Source organism: Equus asinus, chromosome 11 (genome assembly GCF_041296235.1).
Source record: "Equus asinus isolate D_3611 breed Donkey chromosome 11, EquAss-T2T_v2, whole genome shotgun sequence".
Classification (NCBI taxonomy): Eukaryota; Metazoa; Chordata; class Mammalia; order Perissodactyla; family Equidae; genus Equus; species Equus asinus.
This window is the reverse complement of record NC_091800.1, coordinates 49,342,605-49,367,848: the sequence shown is the minus strand read 5'-3', so window position 1 is coordinate 49,367,848 and position 25,244 is coordinate 49,342,605. Positions and strand designations below refer to the sequence as shown.

Sequence of the window (25,244 nt, the reverse complement as noted above, 5' to 3'; positions counted from 1 at the left end):
AACAAATAATAGCCTTTATTAGTCAACATGAATTTATTAAATGCTTACTATCCTTTGACTCTAACATATATATGCCACACAAGTAAGCCAATTATTTAGAGTTCTTATTTAGAAGTGAAAAGATAACATTTTTTAAAAACGAGGTAAACCTAGCCAACTACTATTTTAAAATCTAGATTGAGATGGCAATAAATATGTTAGAATATAGGTTGTTAAACAGATATTTGAAAATCCAGTCATATACATTCTAAATTAGTTCCTGAATAAGAGTGGCGAAGCTCTTTAATATGATTCTCATATAACCTCTTGGAATGTTATGGTCTAATAATTTTTTCTCTTGTGCAAAATTCTTGTGAATTGATTAAATTGACTTTAGAAGAGATCTATTTTTTCTCACTAATTTTAAAGAAGTAATTTATGGTTTAATCCTTTAAAATAAAATTAACTCTCCATTTGGCAGCATCATTTATGCTGCTGTCAGCACCACCTTTTCCTAAGATAATTATTATCATGTGTTTCAGGAAAGATGTTAGGGTGTATTTCAATGCTTTTATTTTTTAATCAGCATTGTTCCTTGTCTCAATAAATCTCTATTATTATACAAGTTCAATGCTAACTTTTGCATGACAATATTTTCTGCTTCAATGTAGAGGAAAAATAAATTCAAAGTAATTGCTTTCAGAGGTTTATTGTTTTATAGGACTGTTGTAAGTAAATAGGATGCAAAGCATTTGTTAATGTTTGCTTGCTAAGCTATTGAAGGTAGATGTTTATATAAGCCCAGAATTATTTTCTTTCTTCCTTGTTTTATAGTACTTTGTCAATCAAGAAAATAATTCATTGGTGGCAAACTTTTGAAAATCATTTTGCAAGAAATGTAGATTTAAATACTTTATATGATTTTCATTTTAACTTACTATCATAAAGGTGAAATTTATATGAAAATGATGCACAATTTAGAGTCTTTTTAAAATTGAGAACTTATTTCACATTTTTCAAAAGTACTTTAGATGTCAATAATTTGAGTTTAGCATATACATTCCTTGTGTCTTGCTTGATGTTTTAAATAGAATGTTGTAGTATAGAATAGAATGGGAAAAACATGGATTTTTGCATAGCATCATTCATATATGTGTTAAAAATATTCTTTTGATAAGAAAGAAGAGAAAGAAAAGGAGATAGCAGCTGGGAGAAACCAAAATTTGCCCATTGTGTGCATACCTATTTATATAGTTTGGGATTGGCTATGTTGCTAATGGTGACTATTAAGCTGAAGGCCCTAGGTTGTGGAGTGGTGTCTTGGTACTTGGTCATCGCAAATTAAATTTTTTTTGTGTGTATGAGAAAGACTGGCTGTGAGCTAGCATCTGTTGCCAATCTTTCTCTTTTTGCTTGAGCAAGTTTGTCCCTGAGCTAACATTTGTGCCAATCTTCCTCTATTTTGTATGTGGGACCCTGTCACAGCATGGCTTGATGAGCAGGTAGGTCCACACCTTGGATCTGAACCTGTGAACCCTGGGCAGCCAAAGTGGATTGTGCAAACTTAACCAGTACACCACTAGGCTTGCCCCATCACATGTTAAATATTAATGCAGTGTTGCAGTAGAGCAGTGAACCAGGAGTTTAGGCTCTCTAGGCTCCTTAGGCTCCCATGTCTGAAAACTATAGAATCAAGCACCATGAGATAGCATGGAATTGAACAAACATTCACACCTCATTATGAAGTCTGAATTTTTACCTATGCTTCCTTTCTTTGAATTAATATACCTTTCTGTTTCCCTGCCCACACTTTGTCATCTCACACAAGATCCTTTCTGATTTTTATTTATTTTTTTTTTTTTAAAGATTTTATTTTTTCCTTTTTCTCCCCAAAGCCCCCCGGTACATAGTTGTGTATTCTTCGTTGTGGGTTCCTCTAGTTGTGTCATGTGGGACGCTGCCTCAGCGTGGTCTGACGAGCAGTGCCATGTCCGCGCCCAGGATTCGAACCGACGAAACACTGGTCCGCCTGCAGCAGAGCGCACGAACTTAACCACTCGGCCACGGGGCCAGCCCCCTCTGATTTTTATTTTTATCTTTCTACTTCACTGTAACCTTACTTCTCTTAATTTCTACTTCATATTTGTAGTGTGTATCTTAAAGTTCTTCTCCAAACCCTAGTTACTCCTTTAACTACCTCATATCAATCCTCCATCTGTTCTATCACTATTTCTCATTTCCTTTCATATTTGATCTTTCTGGATTCCATGCTCTGAGGTTTAAGTAACTTTCACTTAGCTACTATACAAGCAGTCATCAAATAGAAAATATTTTGTCATAGGATACAGAGTGGTATGATCATTATATTATAGGAAGAGTATGTGGTGAATAAAGTATTATCATTTTAGGAAGACAACTGCATCTAAAGTTACATGTATTAGTCATAAATGTAATAATTGTTGACTATTATACTGAATTATTAAATCTTATATTTACATATATACTTACCTCAGAAAGCATCTTGGCCATGTAGTAATTTAATAAGTATTCATATTTATCGATTTCATAGATTTGTTTATATAACTATTTATGAAAAAAATCTACTTAAAATGCATCTGTGTTTCTACTCAACAACACTGCCGTCTTGCACGTCGGTCAGTTGCCTTTTGTGTGTATTTCAGTTTTTGCTTGTGTACATGCATCAGTCCTTCTGCAAATTATGAATATCCACTATATGCTTGAAGATCAAGGAGAGCTGGTAAAGGTTTATTAGTAAGTCTGAGTTTAGATTTTAGGGCAAGTGTTCGTTTTCTATTTTTTAATCTATAATTCTGGAAAAGTGACTAGAAAATAATTCACTAGTTAAAGTTAAAATTCAGAATTCTTTAAATTAACTTGAGTTAATTTAAAGTTAAAATTAATGGATTTTGCTTTTAACTTATTAAAAGTTAATTTACTTTGAAGTTTTCTTAACAGTTAAAAGCTAAAATGGGGTGAGGGATGTGAAAAGTTTGGAAACATCAACTTGTGTTAATTGTTATCTTCAAATATAAAGTTTGCATTATTTACTGTAGCTCCACGGAGAGGAAAGAAGATAAGAACATCTTCCTTTTCACAATATTAGAATATTAGCATAGCCATGCATACAGTGATCCAGCCTACTCTATGGCACTTCCTTAAATGTAACCATGTAAATTAAGGCTGCTCATTTCTCACCATCTATTCCTGAACTTACACTTTTAACAGCAGGGATATCTCCCAGTTTTTGCTGAGATCAATTTTTCCTTTGTCTTTTCTTTTTCCGTTTTCTTTATCCGTTTGCCATTTCCATCGACATCAGCATGTATGGAAAATGCCAGCATGTGTCCAAACTGTGTGTGTGTGTGTGTGTGTGTGTGTGTGTGCGCGCACACGCAGGTGTGTGCTTTTAACAAAATGTCAGAGTGTATTAGTCCAGGTGGCCAAGCAAACAGTAACTAGAAAACATAACAGAAAAGATGCAATTAAAATAAAGATCATGCAATCAAATGTTTTTAGCAGTACAAATTCAGGAATGTAGCTAAATAAGAAAAGGAACACTGCTTTTAAAATGTTTGATGAAAGTTAATTAAAACAAATCAAGGAAAACCAAAGTTCCGAGATAGTTCTATGTTTTCTAAGTTTTTCATCGGGAATATTATTTGTTTAAAAAAATTAGCGTTTTGACATGAGTCTATAGCAATTTTATATATTCGACTTTAAAATTTAGTTGGGAGAGCTAACATAATTTTCAGCATTTCCTTCAAATATTCAAACTTTATTAAGAGTTTTGTCTAAAGGTTGAAAACAAGAGAAATTCCTTGGGTTGATTCAAAACATCTTCTGTAGCAAAATTCTACCATTGGCTTTTTTCATCCTATTCAGATGGATATCTTACATGCTGGCGGCTTTGCTCATAAACTGCTCATCACACACCATCCATCCATGTAGAATACATCCTATTGATGAAGGCAACAAAAGAGTATGGAGCCTGTACACCAAAGAGGCCATATCTTGTAGGAAGGTATACTACTCTTTCCCATTCAAACAGGGAGGCCTCAATATTTAATAAAATTCGGTGTAGTTTTCAGAAAAGTCAGGCTAAATGTTAACAAATAATGAAATGTAATTCAAAAATTATCTGATCGCTTCAAGGTGTAATTCAAGGTGGGAGTTTTTTATGTGATTAGCAATCCTCATGTCTTCATTCATTTTTTATCATGTCATCTTTTTTAAATTTTGGGTTTTTTTTTAAGTCTTGCAGCTCCTCTTGGTATATAGGACTTTTGGAGGTTAAACTTGCCTTAAGTTTTTCAACTTGTGGGAGCAAATAGCCAAGTTATAAATTCTTGTCAATAAGGTCTAGATGCTATGCTCCTAATATCCAGGCAGTTTAGGATCTATTTCTAATTATTTATTTTTGCTTTATACATATACTTCTAAAGTAAAATACTCTTCTAGACATACGCAGTTTACTTCTAACATTTTCAGAGCATTAAATATGAGTTTTTCCCAGTGTTTGAAAAATAATTTTCTTTGAATGTAACTGAATCCATCTCTGGATACTCAACCAACTTTATTATTTTCCTGATTGGAAAAAAAACCTTGGTAATTGACAAGTATTTAGAAAATTTCAGCAAACTAATAAGAAAGTGAAGATATATAATCACAAAGAAGACGAAAAGCACTCATAGCGTATATAACGTGATCATACTATGTCTAACCTGTTATAAAACATAAGAATATACCAGGAACATGTTTTTGTATCCTTTTTATCCAGCTTTCTAATATGTATAATTTTAATGACCTACTAGAATTTCAGTCTAGCATACCCCATAATTTATTCAACTCAACATATTTATATGAACATTCAGGGCTTTAATTTTACATATTCTCTATCTCTCATTACCTCAGGATGAATTCCTAGATTTGCTAATGTGAAAGTATTGACCTGAAAGTATTCGTATTTTAAATTTTGATGCATTGGACTAAATGAACTTTGAGAAATATCATGCAATATATATACTTCTACCAGTGTACTGACAGTATATTTTAGCTTTGCCAGTGTGATGGACATAATGTGATATCTTGTATTTGATTTGATCTTTAATTATTTATTAATTAGTGAGATTGTAGTTTTTTATATGCTAACTAGTTAATTACTTATTTGTGTTATTTTCCCATTTGTATTCATTTGCCATTTAATATTAGAATTATTCATTGTTCATAAATTAAGGGTAATTATCCTTTTTCTTTAACATATACATTTTCCTATTTTGTCACTTATCCTTCACAATTAGTTTTCCTAAAAATGTTTTTAATTTATATGCAGATAATTCTATGAATTTTTTTATGATTTCTGACACTAATCTCATGCTTATAAAGTCTTTCCTTATCCCAAGGGTTGTTTTCTTTTACTCTTTTGGAATGTTTAAGTATGTAATTACTTAATCTACTTCCTTAATTGCATAAAATGCAACTTTTCAGATAGCTATCGAATTGTTCTGACATCATTTTCAAAATAATATATCCTTCTCTTGGAATTAAGTGGAATAGTTTAAGACTTTCATATATAACCATGCGTATGTAGGGAACAATTTGTGAGACTAAAATTTAGTCCAAAGATGGTTTATTTTTGATGACCTAGAAGTGTAGCTTAAATCAAATGATTAGAAATGCATACGTTATTATGGAAGTATGAATTAAATTTTCAAGTGTATATGTCTACATTTGTAAAGCCAGTTCAAAAATGTACTTATTTGCGTGTAGAACACCTTGGCTGATGATTTCAAGCTCCACAGATTGCCATCAGTTTAAAAATTTATGGGGTATTCTCTTTCCAACCACATCATTCTGAAGAGCTAAAACAGATCCAGAGTTTTCAGTTTGAGGTAGGATAATGCAAAGAAGGCAATAACTCAGCAGCCCTCCACTTCATCATCATTATCAAATTGACACCATATGAAACACTCTGACATGCCATAGCCCCAGCCTCTCAGGTACTTGAATAGCTATTAAGACAATGTAGACTCAGATGGCCAGAGATCAGCAGTGAGCATCCTTTTCTTCCTTCACCTACTCATTCATTTTTTTCATTTAATAGATGTTTATTAAGTCCTTACCTTGTGCCAGACACTGTTCTTATATTCTGGGGATACAGCATCGAGCAAAACACATTTAAAAATTCTTGCACCCATGAAGCCTGCCTGGACAGATAATTACTAACAAACCAGTAAATATTTAGTATTCCTAAATAATGCTTGGGCTAAAAATGCATCGGGGTGAGGCAGGGGAGCTGTTAACTTGCCCCAGGGTCATGTTGTATGGGAGTCTCGGAAGATTCAACATGGAGCCATCTTACTAAACAGCCTTCTAGGAAGTAGCAACACCGAGTGCAAAGGTGTGGAGGCAGGAACATTGAATTATTTTTCAAAATAGTGAATATATTTCAAAATATTAAATGTATTTGGAGTTGTAGAATGGAAATGCAGCCTTGAAACAGAATTTCAAAAATCATCTACATCTGGCTGTTTACTTCTGAGGTAAATTTCTTCTGGGCTGAAACGTTTTTAGGATTAGTGTGGCCATTCAGAGTGGACTTTGGCTCAGTCAGACCTGGTTCCATTCAGCTCTGCTCCTTTAGCAGTCTATGGCCTAGTCAAGTTACTTATTCTCTCTCCAGGAATCATTCGTTTATCTGTAAAATGGGCATAATGGCAATATTTCTCTGATAGAAGATTAAATCATATAATGCATGTCAAAGTATTTAGCATGATAAAAGTCCCATAGAAAATTCAGTCATTATTAGATCTGATGATTTTGAAGCACTATCCTGACAATAGCAGCTGACAATTTTCACTCTAATCTGATGAAAATCTACAAAATTGTGAGCCATCTTCACGTACTACCACTTCCTAAGTATGAATGTTATAATTAGATCATATTGCCCTTCTTGAAGGCTCCTTCTAGACTCAATATTTGCCTTGCCTTTTACAGTGGGATCTTCAGTTACTAAACTCATTCACCCTTTTCTGTCTGCACTACAGAACGCGCACAATTAGCTGCCCTCTGTACTGGAAAGCACGGGAGGGCTTCAGAGGAAACAAGCCTTGGTTATGACCTCAAAGGCTTTACAAAATACCTGGGACTGTAACACACAAAAGAAACATACTAAACCAAGAAATATGGCCTAGAAGTTCTGTGCAGAGGGCAACTTTATTGAGGGCTTAACCCAACCATCATTCCTGGTGCTTTACATACTTTTCTGCCTTGGAGCCCTTGATCATGCCATCTGCAAACCTCAGTGTCTTCTCACCTTATCTCCATCACCCAAAATCATACTCATGGTTCAAGACCCACTGTAAATGCCATTTCTCTCTTTATATTGTTTGAAAATTTATCCTTCTCTTTTTTTAAGTTACTTCAGACTTAGCAGCACAAGTAACTGTATATTCTACCAGTAAGAAGCTCCCTTTTGGAGAAAGAGTTGTGTTTTGTTGTCCTTGTCTTTGTCATGGTATTTGGACTGGTCTTTGCACCCAGTGGCTACTTAACATGTGTCTGTGGGTTCTAGTAATGTTGGAAGGAAGGAAAGAACACATAGGAGTGAGTCATCAGATCCATAGTCATGGACTTTGAGAGTCTTTTGTCTGACTATGAGACTAAGGCAGAGTGTGAATATCAGAAAATCCTCTAACAAACAGACAGATAAGGAAATTGACCGAAATAGGGAATTCTATCTTCAGTTTTAAAAAATTAAAATATGATAGCTATTATTTCCTTAGACTTCTATATAATACAGTGTCAGGCACAAGACTTAATCAAGAAACGGTTTTTTTTATTTAAACTAATGAATAAGAAAATCTGTATTTTTATTCTCAGTAACACCATATTTCAACATATCTCTGTCTCAGATTCCGTACTCATAAAATAGAAATAATACTTTCATCTCATGAAGCTATTGAATTAAATGAAGTAATACAGATAACATGCTCAAAAGACTTCCTGGTACATATAAATATGTCAGCTCTAAATTTGAGCTACTGTTTATTTAGTCAATTTAAATAATGGTATTAAGGCAATACTTTTTAGTGTTTTAGATCATGATTTGGGTACAAGTAAATACAGAAGAGAATATAGGAATTAGCATAATGACTGGGATTTTAAAAGCAGCATCTGCATAGTGTTCCAGAGGAAAAAAATTCCATGATAAAACAATGTCTATCCAAGCTTGAAAGGACAATTGCCAATGTCTTCTCCAACTCTGTGGTGCAGGCAGTTTATATCATAGTTTCTTAGAATACGGAAAATTAGTATTAAAAGGCCATTCATTAAATAAAACACTTTCATAACGTATTAAACAGAATTCAATTAATGTAAATCATATTAATAGCAATGTTTGGTGCTTATGTAACATTTGTGTCAGGTAACGAATTAAGCATGTTATTAAAACTCTGCATGCTGGAAACAGCATACTTTGTCTGTCTTACTGTAATCCTTTCATTAGTTCCCAGGCCTAGAATCCTCCTGGGAATGTCCAAAAGTTGTCAGGAGGTCTCTGAGTTCTAGGTTGGTATCTGAATGTCTGTGCTTCACGACCTCATTTCTTGACAGCTCCCCATGCGTTACACAGTGGACGGGAATGGCAAATGTATATTTTTTTCGTAACAGCTTTCTCAAATAAATTAGTTATGTACATTTTCTCCAGAGGTAACAAACAAATAACTTGTCAGTGGAGAGTAGAAACATGTATTTTAGGTTGAGTCAGCCATCTTGCCTTTCTGCATTCACAAGCAGGAAGACAAGGTTTTCTGAGTTCTGATTTACTAGATTCTACTTTGAACCGTCATTTGAAACTACATCTCTAAGGATCAATAGTTTAATATATACATAACTATTGTTTCTGCTGTTGTGATTTATGTGTCAAGATGCTTATACCAAATTGTTTTTGCTTATGTGTGTAGATTTAGTTACTTTACCAGAAATTTATGATTGTGATTGCTTTAGAACGTAAAGATTGATGCACACTTGCTCTAGTTTTTTCTCTCCTCATTGTTGCTTAGTGATGATTTCTCTACAAAATATTTTCATCTTGTATATTAGAGGCATACAGTAGCAACTATGATTAAGATTGAGCTAATAAATAATATAGCAAAATAAAACTCAGTTAAGTCATTAATGAGTTTCCTTGTTATGGCTACAAATCCATGTTAAAGTAAAATATTGAAAGCGAGATGGATTCGTTACTGGTCAGAGTCAGATTTTGTCTGCACAGTCCATTATATAACACCAACTCGTGTTCTTTTTAAATTATCCCCCCACCCCAAATCACAATGAACATACATTTAAAGTAAATATATCATAATGTCCCAAAGACAGTTGATCAAAAATCAGTGCCTACCCCATGTCTACCGTATTTCTCAAGGTCAGAAGTATGGAGACAATATGGAGAAGTGAGATATGACCTTTGAAACTATGAAAATGATGATGTGTTAGACTGCATGATACTAACCATTTCAAGAAGGAAAGATGAGTATGAGTTTTGAGTAATTCAGGATTTCATTACAGAAGTGTGTGTCTGTAAGGGAGATGTGCCTCTATGGATGTTTCCTTACTTACACCCCCTCCTCTTCTTCAGTTGGCTAACTCCTGTTTCCTCACATCTCATCCTTCCTGAGGTACCCCCACTATGGTGTTCCTGCAACACTCCTTTGGAACATTTACTGCAGTATTTAACTTGGTTTATTGTAATTTTTTATGTATCTATCTATTTCCCAAAATAGACTGTGAGTTACTTGAAGTCAGGGACAGTATCTTCTTGGTATTTCTAGCACACTATGTAAGGTCAGGCACATTAGCATTTAATGTTTGTTGATAACTTAACAAACAAATAGGCTATGGAGGCATATTGCATGGTGCTCAGGGCTTGGCCTCTGGTCTAGATTGCCTTGGTTCACAACTTGGCTCTATTGCTCTCTTTTAAGACAATTTTTTTTAGAGCAGTTTTAGGTTTACAGCAAAATTGAGAAGGTACGGGGATTTCCCATATACCCCCCACACATGCGTAGCTTTCCCCTTTATCAACATCCCTCACCAGAGTGATAAATTTGTTACAACTGATGAACTTACGTTGACACATCACAATCACTCAGAGTCCACAGTTTACATTAGGGTTCATTCTTAGTGTTGTACATTCTACGAATTTGGACAAATGTGTAATGATATGTATCCACTATTGTTGTATCATACAATATTTTCACTCCCTAAGAATCCTCTGTGCTTTGCCTATTTATCCTTCCCACCAAGCAACCTCACTCTATCACTTTTTATGTGTGAGATACTGAGTAAGGCATTTTACTTTCTTGTGTCCCAATTTCTTCATCAGTTAAATAAGGATAATAATAACACCTATCTCAAAGGTTTGTTATGAATATTAAAAGAGTTAGATCACGTAGTGAACTTAGCACAGTGCCTGGCAGATAGACAATATAATACAACTGAGATTATTTTATGTACCATTCCAAAATAAAATGAAAATATTTAGGAAAAGGACATTCAGAGAGTTGGAAGTGGCATCTCCTATAGAGGAGAGTTCGGTATGATTTTGAGATTGGAGCAATGGGTATATCTTGGGGCCAAATTCAAGCTGATCTGCAAAAACAGAATAATAGGCAACCAGAGCCACTGCACATTTATGAATAGGGTCATGTCATGGCACATGCCAGTGAAATAACAGACTGAATACATTGCTTTTGATTAAAAAAAATACAACCATAAGTAATGGCCTGGAAGATCTAGTCAATTGAAATTCGAATGGAAAAATTACAAGAAATAAAACTTTTTTCTTTGTGACTATGGAGTTTACAGTTTGCATAAAAGATTGGTTTAGATAGCGTGTTTTAATTGGAATTGTTTTTTTCCTTTTTTTCTTTTTTTTGCTGAGGAACATTCACCCTGAGCTAATATCTGTTGCCAATCTTCCTCTATTTTTTGTATGTGAGCTGCCGCCACAGCACGGCCACTGATGAGTGGTGTAGGTGTGTGCCTGAGGACTGAACCTGGGCCACTGAAGTGGAGCACGCCTAACTTAACCACTAGGCCAGCAGGGCTGCCCTGGAATGTCTTTTAATAATAAATTTAAATTTTGTAGAATATGGTTTTGAGATATGACAGGAAATGTGAGAAAGAAGCCAATAAAGTATTAACTCCTACCAAAACTTTAAGAAAGCTGTTTATAATTGTTTCGAATTATATTAGGATTTGTCTCTTAGGGGATTTTAGTCAGTCTTTGAAGATAACTGTAAAAAAAGATGTGTTGTAGGTAGAATCATCTGTGGCTTGGAAGGCTTATGGGAAGAAGAGAAAATTAGTAGGTGATTAAAAGGTTGAAAATGTTTAGCTCTCTAGACAAACATGTCAGTAAATGAAATTTAAAAACAGCATCCTTTCTGGGAGAAATACCATATGTGCAGATGTATTATAATGTATGATATTGGAAAGATAAAAATAAATAGTATTAAAAATTTATATGTCTTTAATTAAAACTTTAAATTACATTAAATTGATTTTTAATCCACAAAATATTTATAAAATATGAGTATATATCTTTAATAAATCAGTAGATATACTTTATAAAGTGTCATTTACCACTGATTTAAGTAAATAGTTCAAATTTGAGGCAAGAACATATCAAGACCCCTGATTTGAAAAAAGTTGTCCTCCAAAAATATATTCACTAAGTTAAGGAATTTAAATATATTAGGATTAATATATTAATTCTAAGATTAATATCACTCACATATGGCACGGACTTTGAAGAATTTTCTTAACGTGGCCCTCATGTATAGGTTCTAAGAAAGAAGAGAGGGACTTATAAAATTTAGGGTAGATTGTCCCAAGTGTGTAACCTGTTGAACAGAGACTCTCTTTAGGATTTTGGTTGTCATTAATTGTTAACACTAATATACAAATGCTTAAGAGTAGCTTAGTCACATTCCAATATGTTTTAACTCTTGTTTTAGGGTGATTTCTTATTCAGCATTTAAATACCTCCAACTGAGCTAGAGACTTCAGATATTTTGGCAATGACCTTTGAAACAGTTTTGTATTAAATAAATTTCCCATGCTACTTCAGGTCTAAATAGCGTGCGTTTTGAAGTCAGAGGCAAGGATAGTTCTTCCTCACCAGAGTAGCTAATTTCAAGTCCTATTTATTTTTTGTTAGTGATCATTTCAACTTACTCATGTTAACCTTGTGTTTTGAGAAATCATCAACTCTTAAATCAAGTCTATAGAATACATGAATTCCTGCTTTCCTGGTCCCTAGAGAATAATTCTCCTGTGACAATTGTCGTGTGACCTATGACACAGAACATGATTTGGTAATGTTGAAAGATGAGAAATTTCTGTAATTTGAATATAATCATACTGTTATGAAAAACATATTCCTTTAAAGCATGTCTTTAAGCAAACTCCCTGGAAATAACAAGTTTCATGGAAAACTAAGTTTAGTAAATGCCTATTTTACCACATTCTTAGAGATTTATAATAACTATTAACATAGCCAAAGCTCTGAGAAATTGTCTCACAAAACAAAAATAGTAAAAGCTTTGGGAGTCTGTGAAGTTTTTCCACAAAACCTATGTATGTTTAATAGGTTTAACTGGGCATTTCTCAAATTAACTTGAGCTCAGAATCTTTTTTTTTTTTTTTTACTTTATTTTTAACTCTTTTGCACAGGAAATTTCATTTTGTGTATTTTATACGTATTTGTTCAGTTATTGCACAGAATTGCCTGCTGTCTTACTCTTGCTCAGGCTGCCATAACAAAACACTGTAGACTGGGTGGCTTGACCAACAGAAATTTATTTTCTCACAGTTCTGGAGGCTGGAAATCTGAGATCAGGATGCCAGCATGGTTGGTTTCTGGTAATGGCTGTCTCATGGGTTGTAGCCTTCTTTCTGTGTCCTCATGTGGCTGAGAGAGAGAGCAAGCAAGCTCTCCGGTGTCTCTAATTATAAGGGCACTAATCCCATCATGAGTGCCTCACCCATATATCCTCCTATGACCCTAATTATTGCCCAAAGGCCCCATCTTCAAATACCATCACAGTGGAGTTAGGGCTTCAACATATGAATTTTAGGGCAACGCAATTCAGTCCACAGCACCTGCCACGTAAAGAGTTGAGGGAATGTTCTGTGTTTTGTGCTCATGAACCAGTAATCTGAGGGTGCCTCCAAGTGTCAGTTGGTGATATTTTAGGTGCCTGTCCCCTGGAACTTGGTATTTTAGTGATTGTGGAACCTTCTCTCTTTGATGAGTTCGCTCATAATCTATTTGTCCTGAGAGGGACACGTGACTGGGACTCAGACCTGCAGAGAGAACACAAAACGTTCAAACAAATGTGTGATAGGAGATTGAAAAAGTGTTCACATTTGTCATCATTGCAAAAAAATAACATATCCTTCAAAGTTTTCCAGCTATAGAAAAAAACTCCATACTAAGGGAAAATAATGCTCATTGTATACTTCCTGGATTATTTATATTGTTGCCGTTCAGAAAACTGAAAAAAAGTTTCAACTAATAAGTTGACAAGATCTTTCTGAAGGAAAACTACTTATTTATAAATTTAGGATTATACGTCAATTGCGTATTTTGGTGAAATATATACATACATTGATCTTAGGAGGTCCTTTGTATTGTTTTATACTGATGGATCTATTTCATGAGGTTGATTTATTCTGGAAGATATCAATGATTATTTGTTCTTTTCATATTTTAGATTAATTTTATAGTTCTCACAAGGGTAATAATTTTACATATAATCATCCACTTTTTATTGGTTAGTTTAGAACTGAAGTAGAAAAGAAAGACTAAAAGAATAAATTGTATATGTTTTCTGCTATGGATAGAGGTAAACCTCAGGCACAGATCAAGTTTAACCGGAATCGTGGTTTGTTCACAATGAATTGTCTGAAGAATATGATCAGAGTCATTGAAGTGCTACGCTAATTAAGTTTAAAAGTTTATTTTTATGTTTTAAATATATATGCTTATGACACGGAAACTAAAATCTTCTGATTTAAAAAAAATATGTAATTCCCCATCCACTGATAATCCCTCCTAATGTTTTACTGTTTCCTTCTGGTCTTTTTTCTATGGGTATTTGTTGCTTGCTTTACTTAATTTCTCTATCTCTCTTGTGCTGCATTATGTCCATATCTGCAGGTTTGTATCTTACTTTTTCACGTTACTTAGAACATAAGCGTTCTCTCATAAACTCCTCATACACATGACTCTTCATGACTTCATAATGGTCAAGTGGATGTGTAAATCATTAAGCAAATTGTACATTTCCAATTAGAAATAAGAATACATATGTGGCTTATACAGTACTGTGCCACTTAACAACATTTCTGTCAATGATGGACTGCATATCAACAGGAGCCCTATAAGATTAGTACCACATAGCCTAGATGCGTAGTAGGCCATACCACCTAGCTTTGTGTAAGCACACTCTGTGATGTTCACACAACAGCAAAATCACCTAATAACACATTTCTTAGAACATATCCCCATTGTTAAGCAATGCATGACTGTATATTTGCCTATATATGTAGTCAAACTTCTCATATTTCTTTCTTGGCTTTACAGAAGCAGTTTACTAGAAAAAAGTTATGCAGAACATAAACACACAATTGGAGTTTTCTTGGGGTGAATAGATTTAAGAGGGCTAATGAACTCTTGCAGATTAATGGAGCCAGCTGCTTTCACCTCTAAATGCTTGTTTGTGTCCTAAGACTAAAATCAGTGCCTATGTGCTGCCATGTACTTTTCTTTTGCACTGTTTTCCCACAGGCTATTTAATTTTATCTTCCTCCTCAAAGAAGGGAGTGTGCCTGTATTCTTGCAACCCTAATGTCTAGCCTGTTGCTTCTTGTACAGTAGCTCCTTTCACTTAGATAGATGGATGAATGAACTGAATCGTTGAATGGAACTCTAAGTAGGTAGGATTTGGAACCAAAATTTCTGCTAGGTAGCTACTTTTACATTTCCCAATTTATAACCGTCACAGTCTCTTTCTGCATTTCACGTATTTCTCTGCTCCAACTCTCAGGAAGAGAATTGAACTTAATGTCTCAAAAACTACTGAAGACATTAGTAGCAGATGATGTCTATGGAGAGAAGCTTGGGGATTGAAAAATCTGTAAGGTACCCTCCCTCTAACATTTCAAATGCCTCTCACTCTTTTGATGCACATAGCTTCTTAAGTCATATCACTTTTGTTTCTTTCTGTTAAGTTGGATTTTGACTTCACCCTGAATAAGCACAGTAAATGGACTAGGATGAGTTGGTAAACATTATACAGTTGTGGGGGAGAGATAGAAATTAGCATGAGAATGATTTAATGATGTAAATTCAGGAGAGAAGTCTACCACATCATCTATCTGGAAAAGAAAACTTTTTAATTCAGAATTGCAGGAAAGGGTGTGACTGGGTGGATTCCTAAGTAAGTGATATATTAAGTGTGGAGTCTCTAAGCTGGTGCTCTCCTCTTTTAATGTGGATGGTTGAAAATACTAAGGACTGCACTATGGCTCATGTGTAACTCTGGCAAAAACAATTACCAAAGTCATAAATTTGATTTCATTCAAGCTGTTAAGGGTAATAATTTATTTAAGTGAGGTCTGCTGCTTTGATTAGAACTAGGAGAGTTCAGCGGCTCTGATCCTCTGGGGTAGAGCTGGGTTACTGTGGTAGCTAAGGAGGCTTGAAGATGGCTACTGTTGAAGCAATTGATCATTCCAAAAGGAAATGCTTTTCTTAATTGTTTCACTTCCTCTTTTCAGTTAAGTTTTTGTTTTTCTTTCCAAGAATGACTTATTTCTAACAAAGTAAACAGGTCCACTTTAAAAAAAAATCCTGATTTGGTCAGATGTTCAAAGAACTTAGGTAGCTTCATGAAGGTCAGATCGTCTAGTAAATTGGTAGAGCCAATATTTAAAGCTAGATCTATCAAGGGGATGCAACCTGTGCTTCTGGCCACAGCACTACACATGTTCTCTTGGAAGTTCCCTAAAGCTCTGTTGAAAGTAGTTTAAATATTCAAATATTTTATAATTAATTTATCTTCCCTAGAGTCAAGCCCTCTATCAGTTAGTGACCATGTCTGCATGTAGTAAGAGTAAAATATGAGGCGCATCAATGAGGGAACCTAACCTAACTATAGGTCATGAAGGGATAGAGGGAAGTCTTGTTAATGGATAAAACTTCTAACTTCTCCTCAGCCAAGAAGTTATGTATAACTCCAAGGAGAGGTTCCCAGTACTCTTAGTCTTAGGCAAAGGGGTAAGTCACTTGAGTTACTTGCCAAATCTTTCCTTCCAGTCCTTTCTATTCTTTGCATAGATAACTCAAGATTGTGCTCTCCCCTAATTGTAAAGTAATCCTCCTAGGGTGTTAGTTGATGGCTGTAGGGTGTTACCACCACCAAGGGTATTTGCATTTTAATGGAAGGCTTTAAAAGATCTTAAAACTTCAAGACTGAAAGCAGTAAATCTCTATTGGTGGAATTGGAGGCAATGTGATAGATTAGGCAGGAGACTGGGGAGAAAGGAGCCCACTGGGTCTATTCTAATCACAGTGTGAAATAAAGTGCCCCTACTTAGTAGCCTGACTTAGGTGAGGACAGCTCCTGTGGCCTGAATAATAAAGTACTTCTAAACAGTTTCATTTTCTTTAACAGCAAAACAAATTAAAGGGCTAAAATTTTCTCTTCTTAACTTCCTTTTCCTTTCCTACTTTCTCAATAGCATCTTGCCTGAGATCCTCCAATACATCTATTGTCTTTCTCTGGTCTTCTCATGTATATTTAGCATTATCTTTAGACTCAGAATCCCAAACTTTTTTGTGTGCCTTACTTTTCATTTCCCAGAAACTTTGAGACCACTGGAATGGATGAAGTAGAATACTTGAGGAATCTGGGGGAAAGGGCTTCATAAATTGGGTTAAAATTTATTTAGATACATACAGTGAGCCAAGTTTTAAGACACAAAGATATATTTTATACACTTTCTGCCATAGAGTCTTGGGAGTGAAACAAATAAGCAGATTCTTATAATCAGTGCAGGAAGAGCTATCTTAGAGTTGTTCACCACGTGCTGTTATAGTGCATAGAAAGAATACTCACTAGAAGTGGTTAGCAAGAAGGATAATTAAGGTTTAGTGAGGTAAAATGGGGTGAGGTTGTGTTGGTGGGGAACAAGGCTCTGGCAGCAAAGGAGGAAGCATCTATAAAGGTAGTGTAATAGGAGACCAAAGCAACTTGAGACTGTTAAAAGATTCAGTAGGGCCAACTATAAGCCATGAATGTAGGAATAAAAGGGTGAGATTGGCAGGGACCAAGTATCGGAAGACCTTGTTGCCATGCTAAGGAATGTGAATCCTATAGGGAACTATTGATATCTTTAAGCAAATGGAAAACGTGATCAAATTTGTGTTGTAGAAAAATCTTTCTGAGATCAGTATGAAGTGTTGTCTGCACTCTAGTGAGGTAGGTCTTGGAAGTGTTTGGAAGGCTGCGATAGTAGATCAAATAAGAATTGAGGCATTGATCGAAGATAAGAGTGGGGATAGAGAAGAGAGAATGAATTAAAGAGATATCATCATTTGGATGATATATGAGTGTACAAGGGAAGGAAAAGACATGGCTGAGTCCTGGAGTTTTGGCTTAGTCAATTGGGTATCATTTTGCTGAACTAGAGAAAGAGGAATGGGTTTTAATGGGGAAGATGCTGAGTTCAGATTTGGATAAGCTAAGTTTCAGATTATTATAGAACATCAAAGCAGAGATTTCCGGTAGACAGGCATTAATATGTCTGAATCTCAGGGGGAAGATCTAGACTGTAGGTATATATTTAGCCATTATTCCTTAGTATCTCAGTGATGTCAACAGAAGAGATCACTCAGGGAGAATGGAGACTATCAGCGGCTATTGATCGACCCTAGGCAAATAACAGGAGGTAAAGAACCAGATGAGGATGAAGAGTAATAAGGAAGAATAAGTAGCCAGAGAGATACTTCAGAACAATATGGAAGAGAGTATCCTTATTGGTTAGCAAAACAAATACACTATCTCCTTGTTCTTGGTTCACAGCCCTCCAGGATTTGGCCCCAGGCAGAAAGTCTAGTGCTACCAATCTCGGCTTTTCATCTTATTCGACCTGTTTCAGCTCATTGGAGACAATCCTGTACATTCATACATTTTCATGTTTCTATTCCTTTCTCACATTCTCACTGGAGTGTACTTTTCCTATATTCTTTTCCTCTCTGTGTCTAACTTATCCTTCAGAATTCTCTCCTAATGCTTCTACTGCCATGAAATCGTATCTCCCTTCCCTCAACATGGAAGTGTCATCATCTTGCCTAACATCCAATTAGTATTTGAATTGCAGCTTTCTCATGACACTTAGCACATTCCAATTTGCACCATAGTTTTGTATGCACCAGGTTTGTGCCCCTTGACAAGAGTATAAGGTCCTGAAGACTAAAGAACTCATTCTCCTAAATTAGCTTCCACATGAACTGCTTTGAAAACAGCAAGTGCTTAATAATTATTTGTTAAATGATTGTATATATTACACTAAAGAATAGAGGTGTAGGATCTTTGAATCTTCTGGTGAGGCAAAGGATCTCAGCTGAGGCTAACATGGAAATGCTAACATAGGAAGGATGTATCTGGAGGTTCTGATATACCTAGGCACACCTTGGCCAGATATGTGTTGGAAAAGCATTTCATAAAAGCACATTTAGGATACAAATGCAGAAGGTGGGAACATAATGCTATGTTTGTGTCAAAAATTGCTAATATTCTATTCTTCATGTTATTCTCATACAGGAATAGTGAATACTTGTCTCCTCTTCACCTTCCGCTTTTATAATTTTAAAAATTAATTTTGTGCAATAAGCATGTAAAGGACAAGTACTGCTAAAGCACAAACACAAAGTATTTTTATTTATCCTAAAGGCAGATAAAAGACACTATACTGGCACTTTCTCAATGATATCCTAGAAATAATCCTGAGCCTTTCCCATTTATTTTCGTATATTAAAAGTAAGGCAACCTAGTGGGGCTGTTCATTTAAATAGAATAAGGGTTAAATGATAACTTGACTTATCTTTTAAATGACAAAAAATAAAGAAATTGCAAGACCTTTTCACACATTAGATATGTATTGTCATTTATCATGTAGATATCAGGCTAGCAGTGCGAAGTAATAAAACATATCATCGAAAAATGTGCTATAGGTCTGAATCACTCTTTCATTCCACCTCCCAGCTAACTGTAGTATTAAATCAAACAAGCAGAACATTTCCTTAGGCAGCCATTGCCTTTTAATTTCCTGAAGAACCTTAAAATATCATTCATTACAAGTACTACACATATTTGGTTTTTAAAAGTCTCATAAATCAATAGCAGGCTGACTGTAATAATTATTACAAGTTAGTGCATAATTTTCGTGCTGAAGGCTGCATGCAGAACTTTAGCATATGCAAACGAGGCAATTCAAACTGTGTATAGATATTAATATGAAGAAGCAGGTAACGAGGTGCAGGCTATGAATTATGCATCAAGAGTGGCTGATCTTCAATGAGGAAAATGAATTCAGCATGTAATCTAATTAGTGATGGAAGTCTATTACATCTAACTGCAAAAGCAACCGTCCTTGAAACAAATTTATTTACAGTCCATGTTACCACTTGAAACAACTTTGAAATGATGTGTAAGACAACAGCTTAATTGTAAAAATTTTTTGTTTGTTTGTTCCAGTTCTAGACCTGGAAGGCCTCCTAAGAGGACTCAAAGTGTCACCTCCCCAGAGAACTCTCATATCATGCCACATTCGGTCCCTGGCCTCATGTCTCCTGGGATAATCCCACCAACAGGTAAGAGTGCTCCTTATTTATGCTGAAAATATTAAAAATTAGCCAATGCCATAGCTTTTATATATACCTATCTTCGTATAGATATTTACACCCATCAATTATGTTTTGTGTACACTAAGATACTGTTACTGATGAGAATTTATTTTAAAATTGTATTATGGTTATCATCATTTATTTAAAGTAAAATGAAAGAAGCTTAATTGAGCACAGTGCTAGGAGTTATTCTAATTAATTCTCTCACTAATATCAAACAACAAATTATTATCTGTATTTTCCAGTTAAGGAATCAAAGCTCAGAAAGAATCAGTGACTTTCCCAAGGTCAATGAGTTGGTAATTGCCAGTGGTTATTCAAACCCAGGTCTCTGGATTCTAAATGTATTTCTCTTTCCATGAGAACTTTGAAACACATTGAAGTGCATTGAAACAAAAGACAGTAAATATGTCAAATACAAATATCTTCTAATTTTTCTCAGACTATAATGTGAATACATTTCCATTAGAAACATTTGAAAGATGGTTATTACTAGAATTTTGAAAATGTAAAAGAATAGTCTTGACCACATAAACAACTTCAATAGTGCACTGCATACAAAAATATTCATTTGATTTCTACCACTTGGATGTGTTCATGAATTCTTTTAAGTACTTATACATATGTTTGCTCACTTTCCATGTTTTGTCCAGATCCATGAGCAAATTAAAGAAAAATGATATAATTATATAATATATAATATTTGTATTAATTCTTGTCATCATGGAAGTCAATGAGGAGATATACATATAAACATATAGTTATCATGTAACACAACTGATACAGGAAAGGAATCTCAGGAGAGAGTCTTCATTTTTTCTTTGAATTCTCATATCAGTGTTTTCTTTTCTTTTGTAACATTTGTCTTTCTCCATGCTGTAACATAATCATGGGTATCTGATTTCACATTCCTTGTTTGGTTGAAAGCTTCTTGAAAGTAGTGACTTTTAACTTACCTTTATTTTAGTGTCAACCTCTGAACAGTTTGTTCACCTTTGTGGACCTTTATCAAGCATCCACTGGGTTGAATTTGAAGTTATTTGTTCACTTTATATATCCAACTTTTTTTCTGTAAGGTACCAAAGGTTCTCAGGAGTAAATAACTTAAATTCAAATAACTTAAATACAAAGTAATAAATACAAAGAGTTGTATTTTTATGCTAATTTTGCAAATGAAAAACTGAGATACAGAAAAATGAAATCAATAGCTGAAAACAACTCAATTACAGAGTAGATATCATCATTTCTATTTGTCTAGTTAGTCATGGTTCTCAAGTAACTGAATCCTACTGCCTGCAATTCTAATTCCAAATTTGATATCGGGAAAAGAAATTTGTTAAGCCTTAACTGTTTTGCTGGGCCTTGACTAGATAAAATTTCCTGATTCAAAAATTTGGGGCTTTTGGAGACCAGCCTGGTGGCGCAGTGGTTAAGTTTGCATGTTCTGCTTTGGTGGCCTGTGGTTTGCTGATTCAGATCCCAGGTGCAGACCTTCACACTGCTTATCAAGCCATGCTGTGGCAGGCATCCCACATATAAAGTAGAGAAAGATGGGCACATGTGTTAGCTCAGGGCTAATCTTTCTTAAAAAAGGAAAAATTGAATTTTTGGGGGGTACTACATAGGCAAGATAGAACTTAGAGCTTAACTTTTCATGTTGCATAGTTGAAAGGCTCAGGTGTGCTAGAAGAAAGACCTGATTCTTTGACTTAACTTCTCAATGAAATATGCTTCGTGGTGTCGACGAAAATAATCCATAACCAATTTATAAATGAAAACTTGGGAGAGTTTATTCGGAGCTGAAATCTGAGGACCATGGCCCGGGGCCTTTCTTCCCAAAGGAAGAAAGGGCAACAAGGAAGTGAGGTATACAGAGTGTTTATATACCCTCAAACAGGCTGTTTGACATATGATTGAAATGTCCCTCCCACAATAGTCACAAGATTGCCCTGTTGGCACAGCGCTTGATGGACACAGCAGGTAGTGGGTCTGCTATCTCAGAGGGCGTAGCAGGAGGCAAGTCTATTGTCTCCAGCTGGGTGGTCACAGGTGAGCACAGCAGTCAGTTCCTAGCCTAAGGAAAGATGTTTAATCCTTAAGGAAATGCCAACATTGGGAGGGGGAGGGAAGCTGCACCTTTATCTCAAGGGCCTTTGTCTTACCATAGGGAATATCTAAAGCAGATATACAAGGCATGCTCAATGGCCTCAGTCAGGCCCTTTTGGAAAGACAAGATCAGGCCGAATTAGGTTTACACCAAATCCCTTCCTCATATACTCCAATATCCTATTACTTGCCATTTTTATTTGTTGGTGGATTTTGAAAAGTAATCATTTTCACAATCATTCTGTATTTGATAAGTTTGTGTTGACACTCACGTATCACTATTATGGGAAAAAAGTATTCTAGATTGTATTCGTATTAAAATAGGGAAGATCTGGTTCCAAATTGTCTGCCAACACAATCTTTTATGGTGAAGACAAGAAATACTTCATTACCAAAGCAATGATGAAATAAATTGATGTCAGACTCTAAGTATAGCAAGACCTTGCATAATTAACACTGTCAAGTAACTTTGGGGTAAATGAAGTTTCCAAATAACTGAAGATCAAAAGCCAAAACTCAAAATCAAAATATTGTCATTTTTTTTAAGTTAATTCCTTTTTTTTTTGAGGAAGTTTAGCCCTGAGCTAACATCTGCTGCCAATCCTCCTGTTTTTGCTGAGGAAGACTGGCCCTGAGCTAACATCTGTGCCCATCTTCCTCTGCTTTATATGTGGGACACTGACCACAGCATGGCTTGACAAGCGGTGCATAGGGCCGCACCCGGGATCCAAACCAGTGAAACCGGGGCCGCCAAAGTGGAACGTGCCAATTTAACTGCTGCACCACTGGCCAGCCCCTTAAGTTGTTTTCGATAGATCTCTTTCTGAAATAGCTTACATACTTCTCTGGCTTGGTGAACAGAGACACTGGAGAGAATTTAAACTTGACCCATCAAAATGGGCTTTCATTTTTGAAGTAGGATCATTTCATATATTTCAGTTGCTGTGCTGTCTACTCAGACATGCCTTTTTACTTTTGAACTTCCAAGTACGTTGTGAACCCGGAAACCAGAATTCACTTAATCTTGTTAAGCATTATATTGGAAAAGACCTTAAGCACTCATGTTCTAGAGAAGGATGAGGAGATCGAGCCTCACCAGGAGAGAAGACTGGGTTGAAAAGTGGGTCTTGGACAGTTCAGTGCTCCACAGAGCCCAGTGAATGCCTTTAAAACAGGGCATGTGAGCTCACTATTGACTATTTGACTTACTTTCAACTTTTAGAGACTGGTCCAAAGATTTGAAGCTGCCGGAAGTTTTACTGTTGCACCTGAATGGTCTTATCTTAATATATTTAATATGATTGCTCTTTTTACCTAAAACTTTTCTAGATGGAGAAGATTAGATTTTAGGGAATACAGAACAGTTTTTCCATCCCCTGGAGAATGTATTATTTACTATCTTAAAACATTAGCTAGTAATTTAATGTTTTAAAGAAATCTTGTAGTTCCCAAAAGAGCGTAACACTTTTCTCCCAAGGAGTACTTAGTCCATTGGGGGAATAGGATTCAAAATGGACATATAGACTTTTATGTCTCAGTACTTTATTTACATTTGCTACTTTCTTTTCTTACATTTGTTACTTTCTTTAAACAACAAAATGTCATTTTTTTTCTTCCTAAGATGGGGAAGGTGAAGTGTGTTATTTATTTTTTAAACAGTGAAAAAGCTATATTTCAATATTGCTGACATTAAACAAACTAGCTTGATCACAATTCTACTATGTTTTTGAGCTGTAAGTCTGAAATTTTAAAAATTTCTTTCCAAGATTCTATAGTTATATCTGTAGCTATAAAAGAGTTGGAAATGATGCTTCTAAAACTAGCAAAACAAGCAGACATGTAAGCCTCAGGAAAACAAAGAAAAAAGAAAACCAGCCCTGCCCCCCCAAGTCTCAAATCCTTTTTAAGATTTAAATTGTAGCTTACCTGTGAACATTGACCTGTACTTCTGTATTCCCAGTATTACCATTTGAAAAACATAAAAGATGCAAATTTTCCTTTAAAGTTGCCAAAATTGATCCCATGGAAAGGAAAATTTATTAATTTTGACAAACTTATTAAAACCTATCAATTTGTTCCTAATCATTCCCTCATTTTTTCTTCTCAAAAATTGAACATTGGAGTTCAGTGATAATCTTTCTTGGAGGCATCTGTTTTCTCAGAAAAAAATATGACTGTTTTTATGTTTTTAAAAAATGTCTTTCTCAGCTCTAATATTATGTATTTATGTTTCTATAACTTAAAAAAAAAACTTTTAGATTGCCTATGGAGTTTTTATTTGTTTTTTATTTTGGTTGCTTGAGTGGGCCTGTGTGTAATCTTAGAAGGGGGCGTGGGCAGATGGTGATAATTTTCCAAATTTATGGTTGTCACCAGATGCCATAGCAACCAGAAGTGAAAGTTAATGAAAGAAAGAAGGTTCTTTGTAGAGTCTCACAATACAATACCTCCTGTAGCGCTCTCTACATCTATTTGGACTGAGCACATGTCATAAATCATTTTTGATAATAAATACCAGTTTGGAATAAATTCATCCTAGCAACAGAGTTCCAATAACATTCATACTTTTTATAGAATCATGTGTATTTTACAATTAAGGAAAGAGTTATTTAGGAATTCTAAATACTCCCCTCTTGTGCCAGGAGTGCAATTTGGCTAGCGTATTTGGCCAACTTCCTGATTTTGTCTTTAGGGCAGAATGCAAGCTAGTTTTGAAATACAATTTTCATATAAGTATTAAGGAGTAACTCAGTGAGTCCCAAATATTTTCATTTGACATTAAAAGAAGTTATCCAATACCTAAAATTTTTTTCAAATACTCTCAAATTAAATGAATGATTTATAGTTTTGTTTCTTGGACATGTCTTTCTCTCACTGTAATCTTGTAGGCACATAACCAATATGCTTTCAGGATAAAGCAAGCAATTGTACACACGTATGTACTATGTTTAAAAGGTAAGAACTAATAAATGCAATTTTATCACTTTGGAAAAAATACTAGACCAGGGCAATATTAATCCAGAGTTAATCGCATTGAAACATTCTTATCTTAAAAAAGAAGATCATATGAAAGTGTTCTCAAGTGGAGGTATAATTCAAAAACATGTTTTCAAAGTTTATATTCTTTATTTTTCTTGCTAAATGTTACTAACTAACCAGCAAT

The 25,244-nt window shown here is 34.9% G+C and overlaps 1 protein-coding gene across 1 annotated transcript in view; it reads left to right on the top strand.

The window, feature by feature from the left end:
• Window positions 1–25,244, top strand: part of DACH1 (dachshund family transcription factor 1) — a 414,137-nt gene that overhangs the window by 151,170 nt on the left and 237,723 nt on the right. The window contains exon 2 of the mRNA XM_014859930.3: window positions 19,827–19,942. Coding sequence (XP_014715416.3) covers window positions 19,827–19,942 — 116 coding nt within the window. The remainder of the gene's footprint in view (window positions 1–19,826; window positions 19,943–25,244) is intronic.